The sequence below is a fragment of the Saccopteryx leptura genome, chromosome 1 (assembly GCF_036850995.1).
Source record: "Saccopteryx leptura isolate mSacLep1 chromosome 1, mSacLep1_pri_phased_curated, whole genome shotgun sequence".
Lineage (NCBI taxonomy): Eukaryota > Metazoa > Chordata > Mammalia > Chiroptera > Emballonuridae > Saccopteryx > Saccopteryx leptura.
In genome coordinates this window covers 326,256,560-326,277,959 of record NC_089503.1, presented here as the reverse complement: position 1 = coordinate 326,277,959, position 21,400 = coordinate 326,256,560, and the positions used below count along the sequence as shown (strand labels likewise).

Below are 21,400 nucleotides of genomic sequence, written 5' to 3'. Positions count from 1 at the left end.
TAGGCAAATAATTATATTTTTAAAAATCAGCAGGCTGAACTAAAAGAAGAGAGAGAGAGAGAGGCACTGCTATGCAAATTAATAGTGTAAATAAATAGGCTTTAAGGGAGAATGCATTAATTACTTAAAGGAACATTTATTTTTAAATGAATACACTTGTTACAAAAACATTCACCTAACATTAAAGCTAATTCTCTAAGGACCTCCTCCAAGTATTTAAAAGCAGTAACATGATGCCTGTTTGAAAATGTTAGAAGTTCTATTTCCTCCTAACTTCTCAGATTTGCCCATGTCTCAGTTAGTTCAAATCATACTTTTCATTTATAGTAACTTCTGTGACACACAGTTATAGGTATGAATAATGTATTGAATATCCATAGGTCTGATCCTTTTTTTCCCTATAAGAAAACTAAGGAAAATTTAAAAATTGTATTTGTTTAAATTGTGTAAGAGAATGCTTCCAGTAAAAAAAAGCTCTGCAATATTAAAACAACTAAAATTTTCAGCTATATGACATGCTCATTAAAAAGTGAGTCTTACCTTACTTCAGCTGGTGGACTTGGAGAATAGGGATTTGCAGAACAAGCTAGAATTCTAATGACTGCTCCAGGATGATAGGTTTCCAGAACATGAACAGCTGTGGGATACACCTGTTGTTCAAAAGTAAGTTCCACATAGTCTTGGCTCTGAAAATTAGGCGGCGTCCTCTTGAATGGCAAGGAAGCACTAGGACATTGATCCCACCATGTTCCATAAGTTCGAAACACAGCTGTCTGAGTGAAGTCACCAGAACTTGGGAATACATTTGGTACACCGGCCAAATTCCACATGGTATAGGACATACTATTCTCACTTCCATAATGGGAACTAAAATCCACTACTTCTTTGGCATACTGGACCACCTCTGCATTCAGAGAGGAAGTCCGGCTGCTTGATTCTATAGCTCTATGGTTGTTCATCATTTCTCCTCTTGTAGCTGTCCTGGCTCGGCGCCGAAGGCATAGATAATAAAACATGGTCAGAACTGTTAACATGGGGAAGACTGGTGACATCTAGATGTGAATTATGAAGCTTCAAAAGGTCAGGTATCCTCCGTAAGACGCATGAACTCTTTGAAGGATGTTCTAAAAAAATTGAATGGCTTGATAAAATAAAATAATTTAAATAAGCAGAAAAATGCATGAAAATAGAGTAATAAACAAGCTTTGTACCCAATGTAATTTCCCCAAATGAAACTGAAAAATAAAATTCACTGTAAACGTGAATCTCTGGTATAATCTATCTAACGTATTTTTAAGAAATCTAAATATTGAAAATGTATACAATTTTATGCTATATGAGAAGCAAAACTAATATTATAAAGATATGGAATACATAGGGCCCCAAAACCCCTATTTTATACAAAATTATAAATATCCTTCAAGAAATATTAAGTCCTTGAACTTTTAAAATGAAAATTATTTAAAACATAGGCTGAACCACTAAAATAATGCTGTAAATCGAAAAGAATCTTAGGCATTTTATAATTTCACTTTTTAACAAACAATTCCCTATTCTAAGTACAGATTTCATATTATAGGAATATAGAGTTTTCTGAAGCTGACAATTAATCCAGACTAACTAAATGAAATGCCTTACACATCACAGATCACCAGGCAGTGTTTAGTTTATAACTCTTAGCCTTATTTGTTAGGGCAGGTCACGGCTGGCTGGCATCTGGTTTGTTCCCAGTCACTCTTTAGAAATCACTCACCCCCAGATAGAAAGGTCAAAGGACATGCATAAATTGGCACTCATCCATGTGGCCTGAAAACTGCATGCTGATTTCAGATTCAAATGTTGATATATGACATTCTTTTACCTGTAAGATAAGAATTTTAGAAAATATTTAATTTCCAACTTAGGAAAACAACTATCCCAAAAGTTTTATCATAGATAAATGGCTATTTATCAGACAACAGAACTAACAGCAGAACTTTCTAACTGAATAGGTCATACCTCTCTGAATTAGTGAACTATTTATGAATAACTGATTTACTTTATTAATTTTATGAAAGAATGTATAAAAATATAATAATGAACCTTTTCTATATAGAGGTTGTAAAACCAGAGCTAATGCATCAGACTATCCCAACAGACTTTTTATTGGGACAAAACAGTGTGTGTTTTTTTTAATTTGGACTAGCTTGAAACATTTAACAATCCAGAGGATCCCAGTTAGAAGAGAACTGAGCTCTCTGGGTAGCTGCCATTGTTCCTGGCCAGCTCCACCCATTTACAATGCAGGCCTGACCCATGTCCACATCGAGAAGTTAACGTCTTGTGCCTGACCAGGTGGTGGCACAATGGATAAAGCGTCGGACTAGGATGCAGAGGACCCAGGTTCGAAACCCCGAGGTAGCAGGCTTGAGCACAGGCTCATCTGGTTTGAGCACAGCTCACCAGCTTGAACCTAAGAACGCAAGGTCGCTGGCTTGATTGAGCAAGGGGTTACTGGATCTGCTGTAGTGCTCTCCCACTCGGTCAAGGCACATATTAGAAAGCAATCAATGAACAACTAAGGTGCCACAACAAAGAATTGATGCTTCTCATCTCTCTCCCTTTGTGTCTGTCCCTCTCTCTGTCTCTCTCTGTCTCTGTCACACACACACACACACAAAAAAAAAAAGATAAAGAAGTTAACTACTTGTCTACACAAAGAGGTCAAATATACTTATTTTTGTACCTGCAAAGTCTCAAGCTTAAGTTCTGCTAAGTAAAAGAAGGGGAATGTTCCAATTTTTCTGTAGTAGAGCAATGTGCTAGCCTTTCAATACTTTAGCATCAGATTATAAAACATGATAATTTATAAAACACATAAGTAGGCGTATTTTCTGGTACCTGCTGGGACCATCTCTTTATCAGATATATAGCCTAGCTCCACGGGGTCTACATAGGACTAAGTTTCTGGAAGGAGGGAATCTATATTCTCAAAGTACTCAGCACATAGTAAGCACAAACTATTTGGCATGGTGACAGAAAGTTGATAAGCAAACAAATACATTTATATAAATCTAAAAAATTTTAAAGTGAGCTAACAGCATCTCTCTGTCTCTTAATCCCAGCCAGACCCAAATATACTGATGCTTGACAAATGTGACAGGAAAAACAGTAAACAGCTGGGCTTGAAACAAATAAGAAAAATCCACAGTGAGGGAACAGAGGAAGTCAAAGAGCAGAGAGCAGGAGCTGAAGCTAATATGACTCATGAACCCATTACAGGCCTTAATGGTTCTAAGGAGACTTTCTAACACCCATGAAGAAATGTTAATTTAAGCTGCAGGTCACATTTGGAAGTACCTTCACTAAAGCCAAAACTCAGGAAATATCACCCTATCCAGGAAACCAGGAATACAGTATAAAAATTTAACTCACTGGCCAGGAAGCCATGACATCCACTTAGGCAATAGGAGAGTCACCAGAGTGAAATGAGAACCCTATTAGGCAAATACCATGCACTGACTGTGAGCCTAAATTCATACTACCTTCATGGTTTAGAATCCATACTCCATCCTCAAGTCAAAATATTTAAAAAGAAGTAGTCCTGCCTAACCAGGCAGTGGCGCAGTGGATAGAGCGTCGGACTGGGATGCGGAAGACCCAGGTTCGAGACCCCGAAGTCGCCAGCTTGAGCAAGGGCTCATCTGGTTTGAGCAAAAGCTCACCAGCTTGAGCCTAAGGTTGCTGGCTCGAGCAAGGGGTTACTCAGTCTGCTGAAGGCCTGCGGACAAGGCACCTATGAGAAGGCAATCAATGAACAATTAAGGTGTTGGAATGTGCAACGAAAAACTAATGATTGATGCTTCTCATCTCTCCATTCCTGTCTGTCTGTCCCTGTCTATCCCTCTCTTTGACTCTCTCTCTGTCTCTGTAAAAAAAAAAAAAAAGAAGAAGAAGAAGAAATAGTCCTGAACCAGTAAAACTTTAGGACTTGTTAGGGGCAGATTTGAAACCTCTTTGCAAGGATGCTTCCACAACACAGGATAGAGATTAAACGCTTTCTAAAGATGCATCACAATAAGAACTTACAAAGCACAAGAGAAAATGAACCATGATGAGGACATTCAGTATGTAGACTCACTAAATGGAAGAACTTGTACCCAAAGAACAAGAAATAACAGAAAAATCTGAACAAGATTTTTTCTGAAGTAACAAAGGATTTATTAAAATAAATAAGGTGTTTCTACAGCACATGTTCCTGGTGCTGATGCATCATGAATCAACAAATCAGATATATCTTAGGACATATAACATCAAGAGCTGAAGTACAGATCATGTTATAAATGTGGGGAAAATTATCTAACATATGACTTACTTAGGCAAACATTTTACCTACTGCAAGTATAAATCTGTCAAGTAAAAAAAAAGTTTACAACTGCACAAACCTCAAATCGTCCACACCAAAATTTGAAATGATGCAGCTCTTTCTTTCACCAGCTATATTTTATTTCAAAATTGGCCCCCAGGTGAATTGAGAGGGATAATTACAAAAAAAAAAAAAAAAAAAAAAAAGTCACGTGGCCTCTCTTAAAAGAATTAGTAAAATAAATTTAAACTATAAAAATGAAATTTAGGAAATAAACAATAATGTATAAGTATCCAACTCAGCTAACTGATCAGCTAATTTCAAAGACTGTGGATGTTTTATTCCTGGAAATCTTCAGAAGAACAGAATACCATCTGCCAGGATGGATGGATGAATTTGTATAATCTTCGGACATTACTTTTCACTCCTTCATCTATAAATTGCTTTAACCAAACTCCTTTCATTCTTTTTGTGAAGCTGCATTTATTAGAAAGTAAAAGTTTTAGAAAACCAAAGAAACACCTACAAAATATCATTTACCTGAACATTCATCTTCCTGGCATAAAAGATTGAGACAGATTGTAACAGTTAAATTCTATCAGACATACAAACCACAAACTTGGTAACTGTTTCCCAGCTAGCTTGGGATAATTGATTATGGGATAATATCAAAAGCAGCAAGTGTCATATGGACAATATCATTTTTAGGCTGTGTCAAAGTCAAATAAAATTTTGCACCAAGGCAACATATATAAAAGTGAGTTATAAACTGTAAATATATGTATTATATTTTCAAGTATCTTCAGTGTACAAGAGAAATGTAAATGGATGCTTTATTTTTTCCAACTATGAATAATAATCTTTAATTTTTTGTGAGATAAAGCTAAATCTAACAAAAAATTATGAGGCAAATATATTTATTCTTTTAACAGCAACAGTATGCCAAAAAAATCTAATAAAGTTAAAACTCTGCTTTTGAAAATAAATAAGGCATAGAAAATTTTAAAAATTTGCAAACCCAAGATTATTAACATCCTTTACTGATACTAAACTCCTCACCAATCAACTAAGATGACATGTCAGCGTGTTTTAGGGGTGGGGAAGAAATATGGAAGAGAAAGGATAGTTTCTTCTATTTTTCTCTGAGAAATGAAGCTGAAAAAGGGGAATAGAGCCATAGTCTCAGGATTCACAGCAACAACCAATGCGTGTACTGTCTGGACTTTTGACAAAGTGTAGAGATGATTTGTGATAACCAATGAATATCCTAATGGGCCATAAACAATGCAGAAAATACAATAACTATTTTGTGAGAAGATTCAAAAATAAAATTATTTTTCCCACCTGTTACAAATAGGTAAATATTAGTCTGGTACACTGAATTTCTCCCAAAGTATGATTATAAAAATATACCTTTTGGGAGACATTTTCTTTTCCAGTTCATTGAAAATGCTTTTTTAAAGACTCTTGCAACATATAAAATATTATTTTCAATTTAACAAAAAGTCATAGACTAATAAAAGTTGATTTTTATTTTATTTTTTAACTTTTGCTGATTTTTTTTAAGAGAGAGAGGAAGGGAGAGAGAGAGACAGACAAAAACATTGATTTCTTCCTGTATGTGCCCTGACTGGGGATTGAACCCACAACCTTAGTGTGTCAGGAGGATGTTCTAACCAATTGATCTATCCTATCAGGGCAAGGTGACCTTTATTTTATTAGCTGTTTACTCCAATCACTTATGTGCAATGATTATGAGGTGAAACATTCTTAACAACACAGTGAACGTTTATACTAGTATAATCAAGGAATACAAAACAACAGCCATTTTAACTTGTATCATGAGACTTTCATAGTCCTGGGGAAACAACCTGCTCTATAGGACATGATTCTTATTATAATACAACTTTATTTTCAACTATGTCTTTCATATTATAAAATGATTAACAAAGTTAAATAATGCAATTACAGAGAAAGCAGTAACAGTGAAAAAGAGAAATTAAGAGGTACAGACAGGGAGAACATGTTTACTACTGAGACTGGAAGTGAGACGGGAGTCGAGGCGGAGAGAAGCAGGATGGCAGGAACTGCGGAGAATATGGCTTGTGCTTCCGCAGAGAAGGGAGGAAGGAAAAGGACTTCTCACGAAATAAACAAAAGGAGACAATGGGAATGAACTTGAGCCAGGACCACGCAAAGGCTAGGTTCACAGTGTCATGTAGGAACCTGGAAAACAAGTTTAAAACTCAAAAGGTTCTCAACTCAAAGTGAAAAGGCACAGAAAAAGATGAAATGGAGAGGCAATAAGGCAGTGTCATCTGCTAGAGGCAGTCATAATATACTTGCAAAATATCCCACAGAGACATGTCAGTGAAGTGAAAGAAAAAAAGACCATTTAGGCAGCTTTGCAGCACAATATCACAAGGTAAGAGTGCATAATGTGGTACAAAATCAAGAAGAAAGGCCGTCCCTTAAATGCTATTTCTGCATCCTGCTGAAACTGCTCGAGAGACACTATTTTGAGGAAAGGACTTTTCTGGTTGATTCTAGACATAAAGATCTGGGAGAACGAAGGAAATGATCAATCAAGAAAAGTGAAATTACGGTTCAATTTGATACAGAGCTGACACTCATATACAGCCTTCTTTCTAGCTCCCCCCTTCCAAGTTTCTATGGCACCGTGTACTCTCATATCTCCTTCCACCTCTCAAATAATTGCTTCTTAGTTTCCTCTTGGGTCGTCTGCTGCTTCCTTCTCAAATGTATAGAAGTATCATGAAAGGAAGGCTGTTTTTCTGATAAAATGATACACCAGGACATTCCACCCACCTGGGCACCAGTATTCTGCCTCTCCCTGCTACTTCCACATACCCACCACACCTGCTGTCCACCCACCAGAACTGCCCCTGTGCTTTTCCACTGAGGCTGGCTCCCCTGGAATGCCCTTGCTCTTCCTCAGCGTGGCACACCCTTAACCATCCTTTAAGGTCAGATTCAGACCTTATCCACCACTTGCTTTATCTTTGCTCTTACAGGTGGTGTGTCATTTGCTATATGTGGAGATAATGTTCTACCCTAACAATGAATCCCTCAAGTTCAGAGAATGTGTCAATTATAGCTACACACTTAGGTCCTAGTACAGCGGTTCTCAACCTGTGGGTCGCGACCCCAGCAGGGTTCCAACGACCAAAACACAGGGGTCGCCTAAAGTCATCGGAAAATACATATTTCTGATGGCTTTAGCCGCTGAGAAGCCGCGCTACCGTCTGTAGCAGCGCTATTCAGCTTGAATGGGGTATGGACGTGCGTTCCAAACTGAATGCCTGCGGTCATGTGCAGACGTGATTGCATCATCCGTCCGGAACTAAGGGGCGGGGGAAGTGGGGGAACGCTGCACAGTCCATACAGCGTGGCTGCTCATCCATAGCAGTGCATTACGTGTGTCCGGTGTTTGCTGACGTCATCAGTGCGCCGGTGCAGCAAGCGCCGGAGGACAGAAGCCTAGGAGGCGGAGAGGCAAGAGGTGGAGAGCCAAGAGAGCCTGCGAGACAGCCTGCTGGTGTAAAAAAGGTTAATAATGTAAAAACAGTACACACACCATACACACAATACTGTGTAAGTGTAAGGTGCTTTGTGTGTAATCATTACACAGTACACAAAGCAGCTTACACTTACACAAAGCACCATACATTTACACAGTGTGAACTACATCGGTCTTATACTATAAGAGACCACTTTAAGATGTAGTTCACACTGTTCCCCAATGTATAATTATCTCCCATATTTCCCACTATTTTCCCATATTCTGAATGAGGAAACTGCTGAAATCAGCGGTTTCCGGCATTGAATCCACCTCCTATTGATTTCATTGGGAGTGCAGCGGATTTTGTGGAAGAGAGCTCCTGAGAATCTCAGGTTACCACACAATCCACCGCAGCCTCCTTTTGATTTCAATAAGAGGCAGAGAAATGACAGTTTCCGACACATTTCTTCCTGTCCTATTCAAGTCAATGGGAGGCCACAGCAGATTCCGCTCAAATATAGAGCATGTTGCTTAATTTTTTCCACTAGAACTTTTTCTAGAGCAGAAAAATTCCAAAGGTGGAATCTGCCACCCCCATTTTCTGCTCTAGAAAAAGTTCTAGTGTGGAAAAAATTAAGCAACATGCTCTATATTTGAGCGGAATCTGCTGCGGCCTCCCATTGACTTGAATAGGAGAGGAAGAAATGTGTCGGAACAGCATTTCTGCCTTACAGGGGATCTCTCTTCTGCGGAATCCACGGGTCTCCCATTGAAGTAAATGAGATGTGGATTCCACTGCAGAAACCATTGCTTTATAGTGTGAAAGAGCCCTGAAAGATACCATGCTGTGCAGAAACTGCAGTGTATCCTATGATGTAGTTCACACTGTTCTATATAGAAAACTTGCCACTAATCTGGTAAAAACAGATCCATTAGTTAAGCAGCTATTTACGGAATGGTAGCCCCAATACACTAGTAAGGAGGTCCATTAGTAATAAATATTTCTCAATATGTAATTAAATATTGTTTTTGTGATTAATCACTATGTTTAAATTGTTTGATTTGTAGCAATGAGAATACATAATGCATATCAGGTATTTACATTGCGAATCATAATTGTAGCAAAATTACAGTTATGAAGTAGCCACCAAAATTATTTTTTGGTTTGGGGTCACCGCAACATGAGGAACTGTATTGCAGGGTCACGGCATTAGAAAGGTTGAGAACCACTGTCCTAGTACATGCCAATATACACTCAATCAACATTTGTTTTGTTTTTTGAAGACTGGCAGAGTAGTTGGCAGCAGATAGTAAAACAAACACAGAAATTAAACTAGTGACTCCTCAAGATAAGGTACAGGCTGATCAAAAAAAGAAGCAAAAGAAATTCCATACTTGATATAGAGAAAAAGAGGGAAAAATGGATAATAAAAATGAAACGCAACAGGTGAGAATCAAACAGATGACCTCCTTTGAAGCCATCCAATAAGGAATAGTATACATATTGAAATCTTACTGCTCAAAGAGACGGCCAAAAAATGTAGTAACTTCTCTTAGTATAAAAGCAGGCCCTGAATACATAAAAGACTTGATCTTGGCCACAAAGAAACTCTGATGGAAATTAAAGAAAAATTCATAAAAGAGATGATTGGAGAGGTAAAAGAAAGCTATTTTCTCAAATACAATGATTTTTTTAATAGTCTGAATCTGTGTTAAGACCATAGGGTGATTATTGGGAACTGGAAAAACTATGGATGAAAAAGAAATTCTTAAAAGAGGGGATAACCTAAGAACAAGAAAGAAAAGATGGTACAAAAAGGGCAATAATATAAGAATAAAGGTAAAAAGACAGGTTGATATTGTTATCAGGAAAAGTAGCCTTTTTCTTTATCATAATTATTTACATTCCAATGTACTGTATTGAAAAAACTATAACATTGGCAGTAAAGAGACCTCTGGGGTGGACTATTGACTTCATAGGCCTCTCTTCCTCTAACCAAATTCCCCTCCAGTTAAGACATTATTATTATTATTATTATAGATTTTAAACAAAAATTCCCCAATATAGAATAAATAGAGTGCTTAACCAAACTAGGTGATGAACAGGGAGAATACCGCCTCCTATCCATCTTTAAAACTTCCTGGAAATCCAGGCAAGTAAAGCTGAAGGCGGCAGGGCACAAGACAGAAGCAAATGGAAAGGCCTTGGGAAAAAGCTTGAAAACCAGAGGCAAATAATACCTCTCTCTCTTCCAGGAAAATACAAAAAGTACTGGGACACAATGGGCACAAGACTTCTGCTGAGGTAATGAACAAATGGCGAGGACTTATCAAGAAGTGCTAAGGCAGCCCTGGCCGGTTGGCTCAGTGGTAGAGTGTCAGCCTGGTGTGCAGGAGTCCCAGGTTCGATTCCTGGCCAGGGCACACAGGAGAAGCGCCTATCTGCTTCTCCACCCCTCCCCCTCTCCTTCCTCTCTGTCGCTCTCTTCCCCTCCCGCAGCCAAGGCTCCATTAGAGCAAGGATGGCCCGGGCGCTGAGGATGGCTCTGTGGCCTCTGCCTCAGGTGCTAGAATGGCTCTGATTGTGGCAAAACGATGCCCCAAGATGGGCAGAGCATCGCCCCCTGGTGGGCGTGCCGGGTGGATCCCGGTCGGGCACATGCGGGAGTCTGTCTGACTGTCTCCCCGTCTCCAACTTCAGAAAAAGAAGAAAAAAAAAAGAGAAGTGCTAAGGCGTGACCGGCTGTAACACAGTTAACAGAGTGTCAATCTGGGATGCAGAGGTCGCAGGTTTGAAACCCCAAAGTCACCAGCTTGAGCACGGACTCACCTGGCTTGAGCATGGGGTCGCTGGCTTGAACCCCAGTCAAGGAACACATGAGAAACAATCAATGAACAACTAAAGTGCCGCAACTATGAGTGGATGCTTCTCATCTCCCTTCCTGTCTTGCTTGTTTGTGCATGGGTGCAAAAAAAATAAATAAAAAAGGAAGGAAGGGAGGGAGGGAGGGAGGGAGGAAGGAGAGAGAGAGAGAGAGAGAGAGAGAGAGAGAGAGAGAGAGAGAGAGAGAAAGAAAGAGAAAGAAAGAAAGAAAGAAAGAAAGAAAGAAAGAAAGAAAGAAAGAAAGAAAGAAAGAAAGAAAGAAAGAAAGAAAAGGCTAAGAGGTCAAACTAGGAATGCACTTGACAGAAACAAGAGATAAGATTTAGAATTAATTTAAACTAATAATTAATAATTATTAATTCTGCAGAATTTCTCTTTACTCTTTCTTTCTTAGGCTTTCTTTAACAAGCATATCTAAATTTATAAAATACTGCAGGGACATTTTCAGAGCTGGCAGGGACATTAATATTCTTCAGTAGCAAGAAAAAGAATTAGAGTCATTAAAAAAAAAGCAGAGCTCTAAGATATGTGAATTGTGAGTTTCTGATACAATGGGTCTGGAAACCCTCTTTTTGTCCAAGATACTCTATCACTAAGTGACAAGGAAGGACATGTTTCTAATTACACAGTTATAATAATATAAAATACCTTAGATAGAAACGTTACTATGCTACATTAGCGAGTTACCTTTTTCTTCATTGTTTAATGATGAGTACAAATAAACCATCTGAATGGAAAGAACTATACAATTAGAATAACCCTGATTTTTGGCAGATATACAAGTTACACTTAATTAAAATCTGGAATATTAAAAATTAGAAATGTCTTGTTTAGGATAATTTTAATGGACTCACTGAAAAGAAAGAAACATATCTCTGTTAAAATTATAAAGTAAATATAAATTTACTTTAGCCAAATACTAGCTATACATCTCTGTACATTAAAATAAAGAGCATTTTACATACTAAAAATATACTGAATTTAGTTAGCTTTCCTAACAAAAGTCCAAGCACAAGATCATAGGAATGTCACTGCTAGCCATTCAACCTAAAAGAGCAATCAATTAACTAAAATAGCATAATACTATTAACTCTGGGATATAATTTATTTACATTCCAAAAAATGTACTCCTGTATAAGTGACAGTTCAATGAGTTTTGACAACGGCACATACCAATGTAGCCACCATGAGAACCAAGATTTCTATTCACCCAGCTCCCTGGTGTCCTCTTTCAGTTACCCATCCACTCTGCACCTAGTGAAAATTGATCTCGTTCCTGACACTATAGACCAGATCATCCTCTATGCTAGAGTTAGGTCTTGTGAAACAGGTGTCTTGTTTATTTTGCTCAGTATACCTTTGAGCCTTATCTCTGTTATATGTATCTGCCATTTGTTCCTTTTTATTGCTGAATCATATATCCATTATATGGACATATCCATTCACCTGCTATTAGACATTTTGGTTGTTACTAGTGCCAAGATGCTTCTAAAATGGCTGTAGCATTTCACATTTCTACCAGCAATATATGAGAGTTCTAGATACTCCACAACCTCACAGACAGTTAATATTGTCGGTCTGTAGCCATTTCAGTGGGTGGGTGCTGATATCTTGTGGTTTTAATTTGCAGGTATCAATTGACCAGTGATGATGTGGAGTCTCTTTTCATTCCTTATTTACCATTTATTTCTTTAACCAAATTTCTATTTTGTTCATTTTTCCAATCACTTTTTTCTTATTATTATGGTCATAAGTTCTTTACATATTTTAAATACTCTTTATCAGATATGTTTTACAAATATATCCTTATAGTCTGTGCTTGCCTTTTCATTTATTTGATATTTTTTAAAGAGTTTTCAATTTTTATTGAGCCCAATTTATCTTTTCTTTTTCTTTTATAGCATATTTTTTATGTCCTAGTAAACATTTTTGAGTAGGTAGTATCAAGTATAGTTTCAAAAGTGACAGACAGTATTTAATATCTTATATTTGGGAACAGTTATTTACAGATTAATAAAATTTTAAGATGGTATCAAATTGGATGCTGCAAATACTTCCAGTGTGAATGCAAAATGATAAAGCCACTCTGGAAAAGTATGGCAGTCTATCACCAAACCCCACACACTTAACAAACTATCTAGTGATTCCACTCCTACATACTTATCCAAGTATATCAAAATCCTACATTCAAACAAAAATCTGTATACAAATGTTTATAGCAGATTTATTCATAATCACTCAAATCTGGAAACATCCAAGATGTATTTCAGGCAAATGGATAAACAGTGGTACAACCATACAATGAGATACTTATCAGTAATAACGCCTGAACATTTTGAGCCAGGCAACTGTATAAATCTTAAAATGTATTTTGTAAGGGAAACAAGCCAGACCCAAAGGCTACATATTGTTCAATTTCATTTATATGATACTCTGGAAACGGCAAGGCTACAGGAAGGCAAACAGAGCAGTGGTTGCCAGGTAGTCAGGGGAAAAGACAGGGTTGACAACAATAACTAAAAAGGGGACGGGGTGCGCACAGAGAAATTCTTAGGGCGATGGAATAGTACTTTTTGATTTTGTTGTCTGCCTTTGTTTTGGACCAAAACTAGTCAAATTGGAGACGTTCTTGTTTATGGGTGTCCTAGCTTATTAGTCTGTTCTTCACCAGTACGCTCTAAAAGGTATATACTAGTTGCCATGTTCTGCCCATTCATTATAGCCAGGGCAAAGCCTGATTACAGAGCCCCAACCACTTACCTGGCCTTAGGAGACTAAATGTCTGAAAAAGAGAACAGTGACCTTTATGACTTCAGAAAGACTCCCCAACCAGGGGAACACAGATATGCATTCATAGATATAAGTAGAAATTAGCCATCTTGAAGACAGGTGGAAACAAGCTGAGCAATTAGAGCAAATGGTCTCTAATAAAAGTTAATGGAAAAAAATAGAAGAATAGTTTTAAAATAATAACAATTATCTTTAGCATAAATTAACAGGGTAAAGGATACATAAATAAGAGCAAGCTCATTTAAAAACAATTTAAAAGTCCTTAGAAATTAAAGACATGATGCCAAATAAATTGAAAATTAAAATTTAAGAAAAGTAAATGACCTAGAACACAGAAGCAAGAAACCTAAAATCTATTGAAAAAATAATTCAAGAAGAGACTGAAGCTGACAAAAATTCAAGAAAATGCTAGCTAGACTATCATGTAATACTATAGAAATTCTAAAGGAAAAGAAACTAACACTTATTCACATAGAAAACAAAGAAAAACAAAATAAAAATATTTCTGGACATAAAGGTATAATTTGCATAACTTTTTTTCAAGTGAGAGAAGGGAAATAGACAGACTCCTACATGTGCCCTGACCAGAATCCACCCAGCAACCCTCATCTAGGGCTAATGCTCGAATCAACTGAGCTTTCCTCAGTGTCTGAGGCAGACTCTCCGACGAGCTATCCTCAGTGCCCAGGGGCGACACTAGAACCAATCTAGCTACTGGCCAAGAGAGGCAAAAGGAGAGAGAAGAGGGAGAGAGAAGAGGGAGAGGAAGGGGGAGAGAAGCAGATGGTAGCTTCTCTTGTGTGCCTTGACTGGGGATCTAACCAAAGTCATCTGCATGCTGGGCCGGTGCTCTATTCTTTGTGCAAATTGGCCATAGATTCCAAAATTCTTTTAAAAATATTATGCAAAAATGTATTCCAGGCAACAAAGAAATTAAAATAATTTTAATAAGGGGAAAACAATACCAAAAGGAACCAATGACCTTAGAATTAAATCTAAATCACTCCAGATAGAGTGCTGATAAAGTTGAAAGGAACAGTTAAGAGTAAAACAGAAGTAATGTAAAAAGAAAATAAAATCAATAGAACCAAGAATACAGGGACAGCAAGAAGTCAAGGTTTCTCCTTTTAAACGGAGATATGAGCATAACAGAAAGTCAATTGTATGTGGTTCGAGAATTTGCAAACTTGCAGGGGAGAAAAAAAGTAAATATGAATAAGTTAAATATTCGTATTAAAAGATAAATGCTTTTGCACAAGGGATCCTTGTGATAGAATGATTCTGTGTTTTAGTGATGCTTGTGGTCACAAGATTGCATAAAATTACAGAGAAACTAAATGCACACACATGCATAAAAAACTAATGAAATCTGAGTATGGTGTGAATATTGTATCAATGTTAATTTCCTAGGTATAATATGCTATAGTTACACAAGATGTTACCATAGGAGGAAACTGGATAAAGTGTATACAGGATCTCTCTGTATCATTTCTTATAATTGCACATACATCTATAATTATCCTTTTAAAAATAGATTTTTTACAATTCAAAAAAATAAAGACAAATTTTCAAACTGAGAGGAGTTAAGACTGAAAAGAGAATGAAAGTCCAGCTGTATGATGTTTGATGTGTAAGAGCGGCAAATAAAGCAACATGATGTAGAAAGACTGAAAATCAACATTTCGGCAATAAAGATCTATCTGGTATACACAAAACTGACAGAGATGACGATAGTAATACAGACAATGCAGACTCCAAGGCAAAAATCATTAAACAGGGCAAAAAAAACTTTTATATTTATAAGAGTAAAATTCATTAAGAATAAACAAATGCATATAGTAATCAATAAGGATAAATAACCAAATTCAAAGTCACTGTAGGAGACAAACATATATATTTTCCTTACTAATTTTTCAGTTCTGAGAAAACAAGAAATTAAGAATATAGCATGTTATAATAGATGTGTCAAATCAAAACAATAAAGGACAGCTTATCAAAAATGCTTTTTTAAAAAATGCCTAAATACTTAGAAAAGTTATCATAGTGACCATTTTTTAATCTAAATATATAATACAAAATATCCAGTAAGAGAATATTTAGAAAGAATATTTTAATAACCTTGGGGTAGAAATTCAGAGACCATAAAGGATGAGAATAACAGAACTGACAATATACATATTAAAGATTTCCATATAGCAAAAGCTCCTAGAAACAGAATTAAAAGAATAAACTATATAAAAAAAATTCTAGCAAATGGACTGAGCAGGCAGCAGCACAGTAGATAGAGCATCGGCCTGGGATGCTGAAAACCCAGGTTCAAAGCCCCGAGGTTGCCGGCTTGAGTGTGGGTCACTGGTTTGAACATGGGATCATAGACACGGCCCCATGGTCGCTCGCTTAAGCAAGGGGTCACTGGCTCGGCTGGAACCCCTGTCACATATGAGAAAGCAATCAATGAACAATTAAGGTGCTGCAACGACGGGTTGATACTTTTCATCTCTCTCCCTCCCTCCCTCCCTGTCTGTCCCTCTCTTCTCTCCTCTCTTTCTCGTGCATGCGTGTTAAAAAAAAGAAAAAAAAATACTAGCAAATGATATACCGACTCATTAATAGCCAAATGGAAAGAGCTACAGACCCTGACCAGTGGCTCAGTGGAGAGAGTATCACCCCAGCATATGGACGTCCCAGGTTCCTGGTCAGGGGAGAGGAGAAGCGACCATCTGCTTCTTTCTCCTCCTCCCCATTCTCTGTCTCTTCCCCTCCCACAGCCAGTGCCTCGATTGGTTCAAGCGTTGGCCCTGGGCACTGCGGATAGTTTTCAGTTGGTGGGAGTACATCAACCTCAGATGTTAAAAATAGCTGAGTACTCAAGCATGGGCCCCAGACAGGGTTGCTAGGTGGCTCCTGCTAGGGACACATGGAGGAGTTTGCCTCACTAACTCCCCTCTTCTCACCTAAAAGAAAAAAAAAAAAGCTACTACAAATCAGTAAGAAAAGGAGGAACACTTCAATAGAAAACTAAGTGAAAAATATTAAACAGGTAAGTAACAAAAGGATATAAATGCCTAATAAACATTTACAGATATTCAAATACATCAATAAGCAAAGAAATACACAATTAAAGCAGTAATAAAAGTTATTTCTCAGCCATAAAATTAAAAAAATGTAAAATATGATTGTGCCATCTTTAACAACAACGGTTTTGAGACAATTCTTCACAGGTCTCTCACATTTCTGTAGTATGTCTTATAAGCTCAGGCACTGAGAGCCTTTTTCCAGACTGTTTTTTCAAGAGTGCTTCTATAGCAAACATCTTTGATAGAGAAAGTTCCCACTCTGGAGGAAAGGACAGATTTGTTTACTATCTAGCATAATAAAGATAATGTCTCTATCTAGGGCAGAGGTTAGGCAGGTTTACTTGTAGCGTATTATGAAAGATTCAGGTTCCCTAAGCTCAGGGTTCCTCTCCTGTAAAGCAATCTACTGCATGTGCTGGAATCATCTGGCCCTCATCACATCACTTTGTGTAAATTAGGGTTCAAGGAAACAGCACAAAATATTGATGACTCCCTGGCTACTTTTACTGCTATTCTTTGTCTCTGACCCAGGAGTCTCACGTCTTCTGCCACCATCCATGACACTGTTAGGCTTGCAAGTTGGGTAAAATCTCACCTTGACAATTTTGGGCAACAATATGGCAGCAGCAGCATTCTCATACATTGTATAAATTTGCTCTTGCAACATTTTGAAGAGCAATGTGAAATAGTCTATTTAAATTTAAGACATAGCCTTTGACCCATAGCTTAGTCTTTGCTAAATATTTACACTAAGGAGATAAACAAATGGGCAAATATAAACATACAAAAAATGATCCCTGTAGTTTTGTTTGTAATAGTAATAAATTTGGAATTGGCTAAATATCAACAGGAAATTGGTTGTATATTAAAATTTTGGGTTATTCCTACAATAAAATACCAAAAAGTTTTAAAAGATAATTTTATATGCACTGACATAAATTGTTATCAATTATTACTAACTGGAAGTTCTAGATCATTATATGCAGTACGCCAACATTTATGAAATGAATGTAGACTTATACACATTTATTTCTAATGTTTGTAAGGAGAGAGAATAAATGATAAAACAGTGATAATCTCAAGGGAATGGGATTACTGGATAGGTGGGCACACAATATATTTGCTTTCTCCTTGACTACTTCTGTTCATATTATTTGACCTTTTTTTTTAAAAAAAAAGAATGTATACATTTATTTTATGATCTTACAAAGTTTCTAAGTATCTATTATAGCAATGCTTAAAAATTGATTATATTTAAGACGTCCAGTTGAGATGGTAAAATACAAATGGACATGGAGCTAGCTGTTCCAGGGATCACTCTATAAGCTTTTATCCCTTGGAGCTGATGAAACCAGGTACATAACATCCTGAGTTAAAGCTGATGAGAAACACCAGTTAAAACACACAGTGCAAATCAAAGCCACACAGAATTTGAATCCAGCTGCTTCTCTATGTATCACTCTGAGGAGCAACTCTACCTGGAGAGGTCTGTATTACCAAGAGAAAGGATTTAACAATGAGTAATGATTCAACTGACCATGAGAGAAGCAAGCTAAAAAATTATTTCAAGGATAGGCAAGAAACTTCAAAGGAATGGAGGGTTAAAAAAGGAAATCGACTTACCCCACTAAATGTGTTCAGCCTAAAAATATTTAATGATGTCTACTATATGCCACACATTGTTTAAATCCCTAGACATTAAAACACATTATAGAGTTAGAGTGCTAAGAGTGGCATGGTATCAGCAAAGGAAGCCAGGGATCACTAAACAACTTCACAAGATCCAAGGATAAACAAGAATTAAGGCCTAAGAGAAATACAGTATTTGCTATTAGATGGGGAAAATTGAATTCAACAAATTATAATGGGGTCACTGGCTAACAATTTGGGGGGGAAAGTTAGAGCCTTACTTTCTTTCTTATTCTAAATATTGTTGAGGTAGGTTAAGATTTAAATACTAAGAATAAGACCATTAAAAAATGCTAGAAGAAAACAGTGGTGGATACATACAATTTATGTAACAAAAGGTCTAAGATACCAGAGTTAGCACCATGAAGTTAAAATGAACTATGTAAGAGGATGAGGTAATGCCACTAACATAGTAAAAAAAGAAGGCATAGCTTTTATGAAATGAGTATATTTCTAAGTAAAAGATAAACAGTTAGCAACACTTTAAGATGCCATTATACAGAGGGCTATAATCGCATTACTGGATCATGGCATTAGTAAAAAGAAATTAACCATCTTACATTTGAGCTGACCTGATTTTCAAGTCCCCAATAAAATGGAAAAGCATAAAAATACAGGTTCAGAAAAGCCAAAATTTGACACAGCAGTTAAAAATATTTTAAAAATTTGTACTTAGAAGAGGTGTTGAAAGAAGAGTCTGGGCCCTGGCCGGTTGGCTCAGCGGTAGAGCGTCGGCCTAGCGTGCGGAGGACCCGGGTTCGATTCCCGGCCAGGGCACACAGGAGAAGCGCCCATTTGCTTCTCCACCCCTCCGCCGCGCTTTCCCTCTCTGTCTCTCTCTTCCCCTCCCGCAGCCAAGGCTCCATTGGAGCAAAGATGGCCCGGGCGCTGGGGATGGCTCTGTGGCCTCTGCCCCAGGCGCTAGAGTGGCTCTGGTCGCAACATGGCGACGCCCAGGATGGGCAGAGCATCGCCCCCTGGTGGGCAGAGCGTCGCCCCTGGTGGGCGTGCCGGGTGGATCCCGGTCGGGCGCATGCGGGAGTCTGTCTGACTGTCTCTCCCTGTTTCTAGCTTCAGAAAAATGAAAAAAAAAAAAATAATAAAATAAAAATAAAAAAATAAAAAATAAAAAAAAAAGAAAGAAAGAAGAGTCTGATTCAATGAACAATTGAAGAGTGCCTACTATTGGGTGATGCACATTGCCACTGGAAATGTAACTACTGCCCCTTTCTCCCAAGAACTTAATGTCTATAGGAGCGTTAATGTATTAGGAAAATCTTCCACTACTCCAGTGGTCCCCAACCTTTTTTGGGCCATGGACTGGTTTAATATAAGAAAATATTTTCACAACAGGCCTTTAGGGTGGGATGGATAAATGTATCACGTGACCGAGACAAGCGTCAAGAGTGAGTCTTAGACGGATGTAACAGAGGGAATCTAGTCATTTTTTAAAAATAAAACATCGTTCAGACTTAAATATAAATAAAAAGAATAAATAATGTAAGTTATTTATTCTTTCTCTGTGGACTGGTACCAAATGGCCCACGGACCGGGGGTTAGGGACCACTGCTCTACTTGACCAACAGGTACAATATATATGTAATACGAACAACAGAAATGTGTAGTGAGCTTTAAGGCGGGGAAAGGTGCCTATATTTTAACTTTAAAAACCGAGAAGTACACACCAGGGAGCAAAAACTGCAGCTTGTGTCCTGGAACAACCAGAACAAGCAAGAACCCGCACCTACAGTCTTAGTGAGTTCTCCAGGGCTTAAAGCCAGACACGGTATCCTGCCCACGGAACTACCTGACCACAGATTTGTATTGCCCTGATTTTCTAATTACTTGTATATTTCAATTAGTGAGTGCATCCCTGAGACTGTGGTGATGAGTTCTTAGGAAATCCAAAACCATTCCCCTTGCTAACATGTTGACAGGTGGGCAAAGTAGATGTTCATCATCACAGTGCACTCTAAGGTCAGCCGTAAACAGAAACAAGACTGCTGCCGGCTATCTCGTGCTCTTTCCTCCATGGGCCTGGTCAAGGCAAAAACCATCGGACGCCAGAGGAAAACCAAAGCAGCACAACACAGGAGCAACAAGTACAGGCGTGCAGGTGGCTGATGCGGGGCTGCAGGGCCACCAGGGCCCGCAGACACCGCGGTGTAAACAACCCTGCCCGCTCGCACGCCGAGGCAACGCCTCGCGCCCGGCGGACGGACTGCGGAGGGAAGCAGCGCCCGAAGGCCGTAAGCAGTTTTCAGGGTCCCCAACAAGCTCCGCAAGCGCGGCGTGGGCGGCGGGGGAGGGGCGACGACGGGGACCTCTGCAGCGCGCCCAGACTCGCGGAGCGCGGCGCTCCGGCCCGGCCGGGCCCAGCCCCAAAGGCAGAACATGAAGACCTGCAGGAGGGAGAAGTAAAGGAAGGGCCGTACCCTGCAGGGTCCGGGAGAGCGCGCGCCGGGGCTTCCAGCGATCAGGGAGCGCGGGGAGACCCGGGCACGAGGGCAGCCCCCACACTCCCGCGCCGCTGCGCGACCGGACCGCAGCGAGCCGGGCCCAGTGCGACCCGGAAGGAAGACGTAGAGGCCGCGAGGAGAGGCGGGGCCGGGGGCGGGGCGAGGCCGGAGGGGAGGCGGGGCGCCGCTCCCGCTGGAGGCCTTCCCCGTCGGGACCGCCCTCTACTAGGCGGAAGCTTCCTGGTCCGGGACACGCCCTATAAGCTTTCCGGTTACTCCCGGCGGGTAGTGCTTGCAGGTCCGCTGCAGCAATAGCCTTTCCCGGCACCACCCTCCAGTCCGTAGTGTAGTCCCGCTGGGGCCACTTCCGTCCAGAGTTGGTGGGTCAGGTGATGCACAGGGATTGCAGGTGGTAAGGTCCTCAGAGGAAAAGTAAAACAAAGTTTTGTCTTCTAAAGGCATAATTCACCAAGTTTGAAAACCACCTTCTGCCCCAGATACAAATCCTTCCTGCAGGCTCTGTTTCCTCCCAGCATTCAGAAGCACGTGATCATTACCTCTGATGAAGGAGACACTCTCACGGCCCCCCCTTAACTCAGTTGTTTTTTTTTTTTTCCTTCAGTATATATAATA

The 21,400-nt window shown here is 39.0% G+C and overlaps 1 protein-coding gene across 4 annotated transcripts in view; it reads right to left on the bottom strand.

Moving 5' to 3' along the window:
* The window catches only part of FBXL4 (F-box and leucine rich repeat protein 4), a 78,778-nt gene extending 57,896 nt beyond the window's left edge, over positions 1-20,882 (bottom strand). For 2 of the 4 annotated variants that reach the window (XM_066358841.1, XM_066358844.1), the window contains exons 1-3: positions 20,744-20,882; positions 1,754-1,861; positions 541-1,124 (exon numbers count right to left, since the gene is read on the bottom strand). In XM_066358841.1, coding sequence (XP_066214938.1) covers positions 541-1,052 — 512 coding nt within the window. In that variant the 5' untranslated portion in view covers positions 1,053-1,124; positions 1,754-1,861; positions 20,744-20,882. The other 2 variants (XM_066358842.1, XM_066358843.1) reach the window with 2 other exon arrangements.
* Between the last annotated feature and the right edge of the window lie 518 nt (positions 20,883-21,400).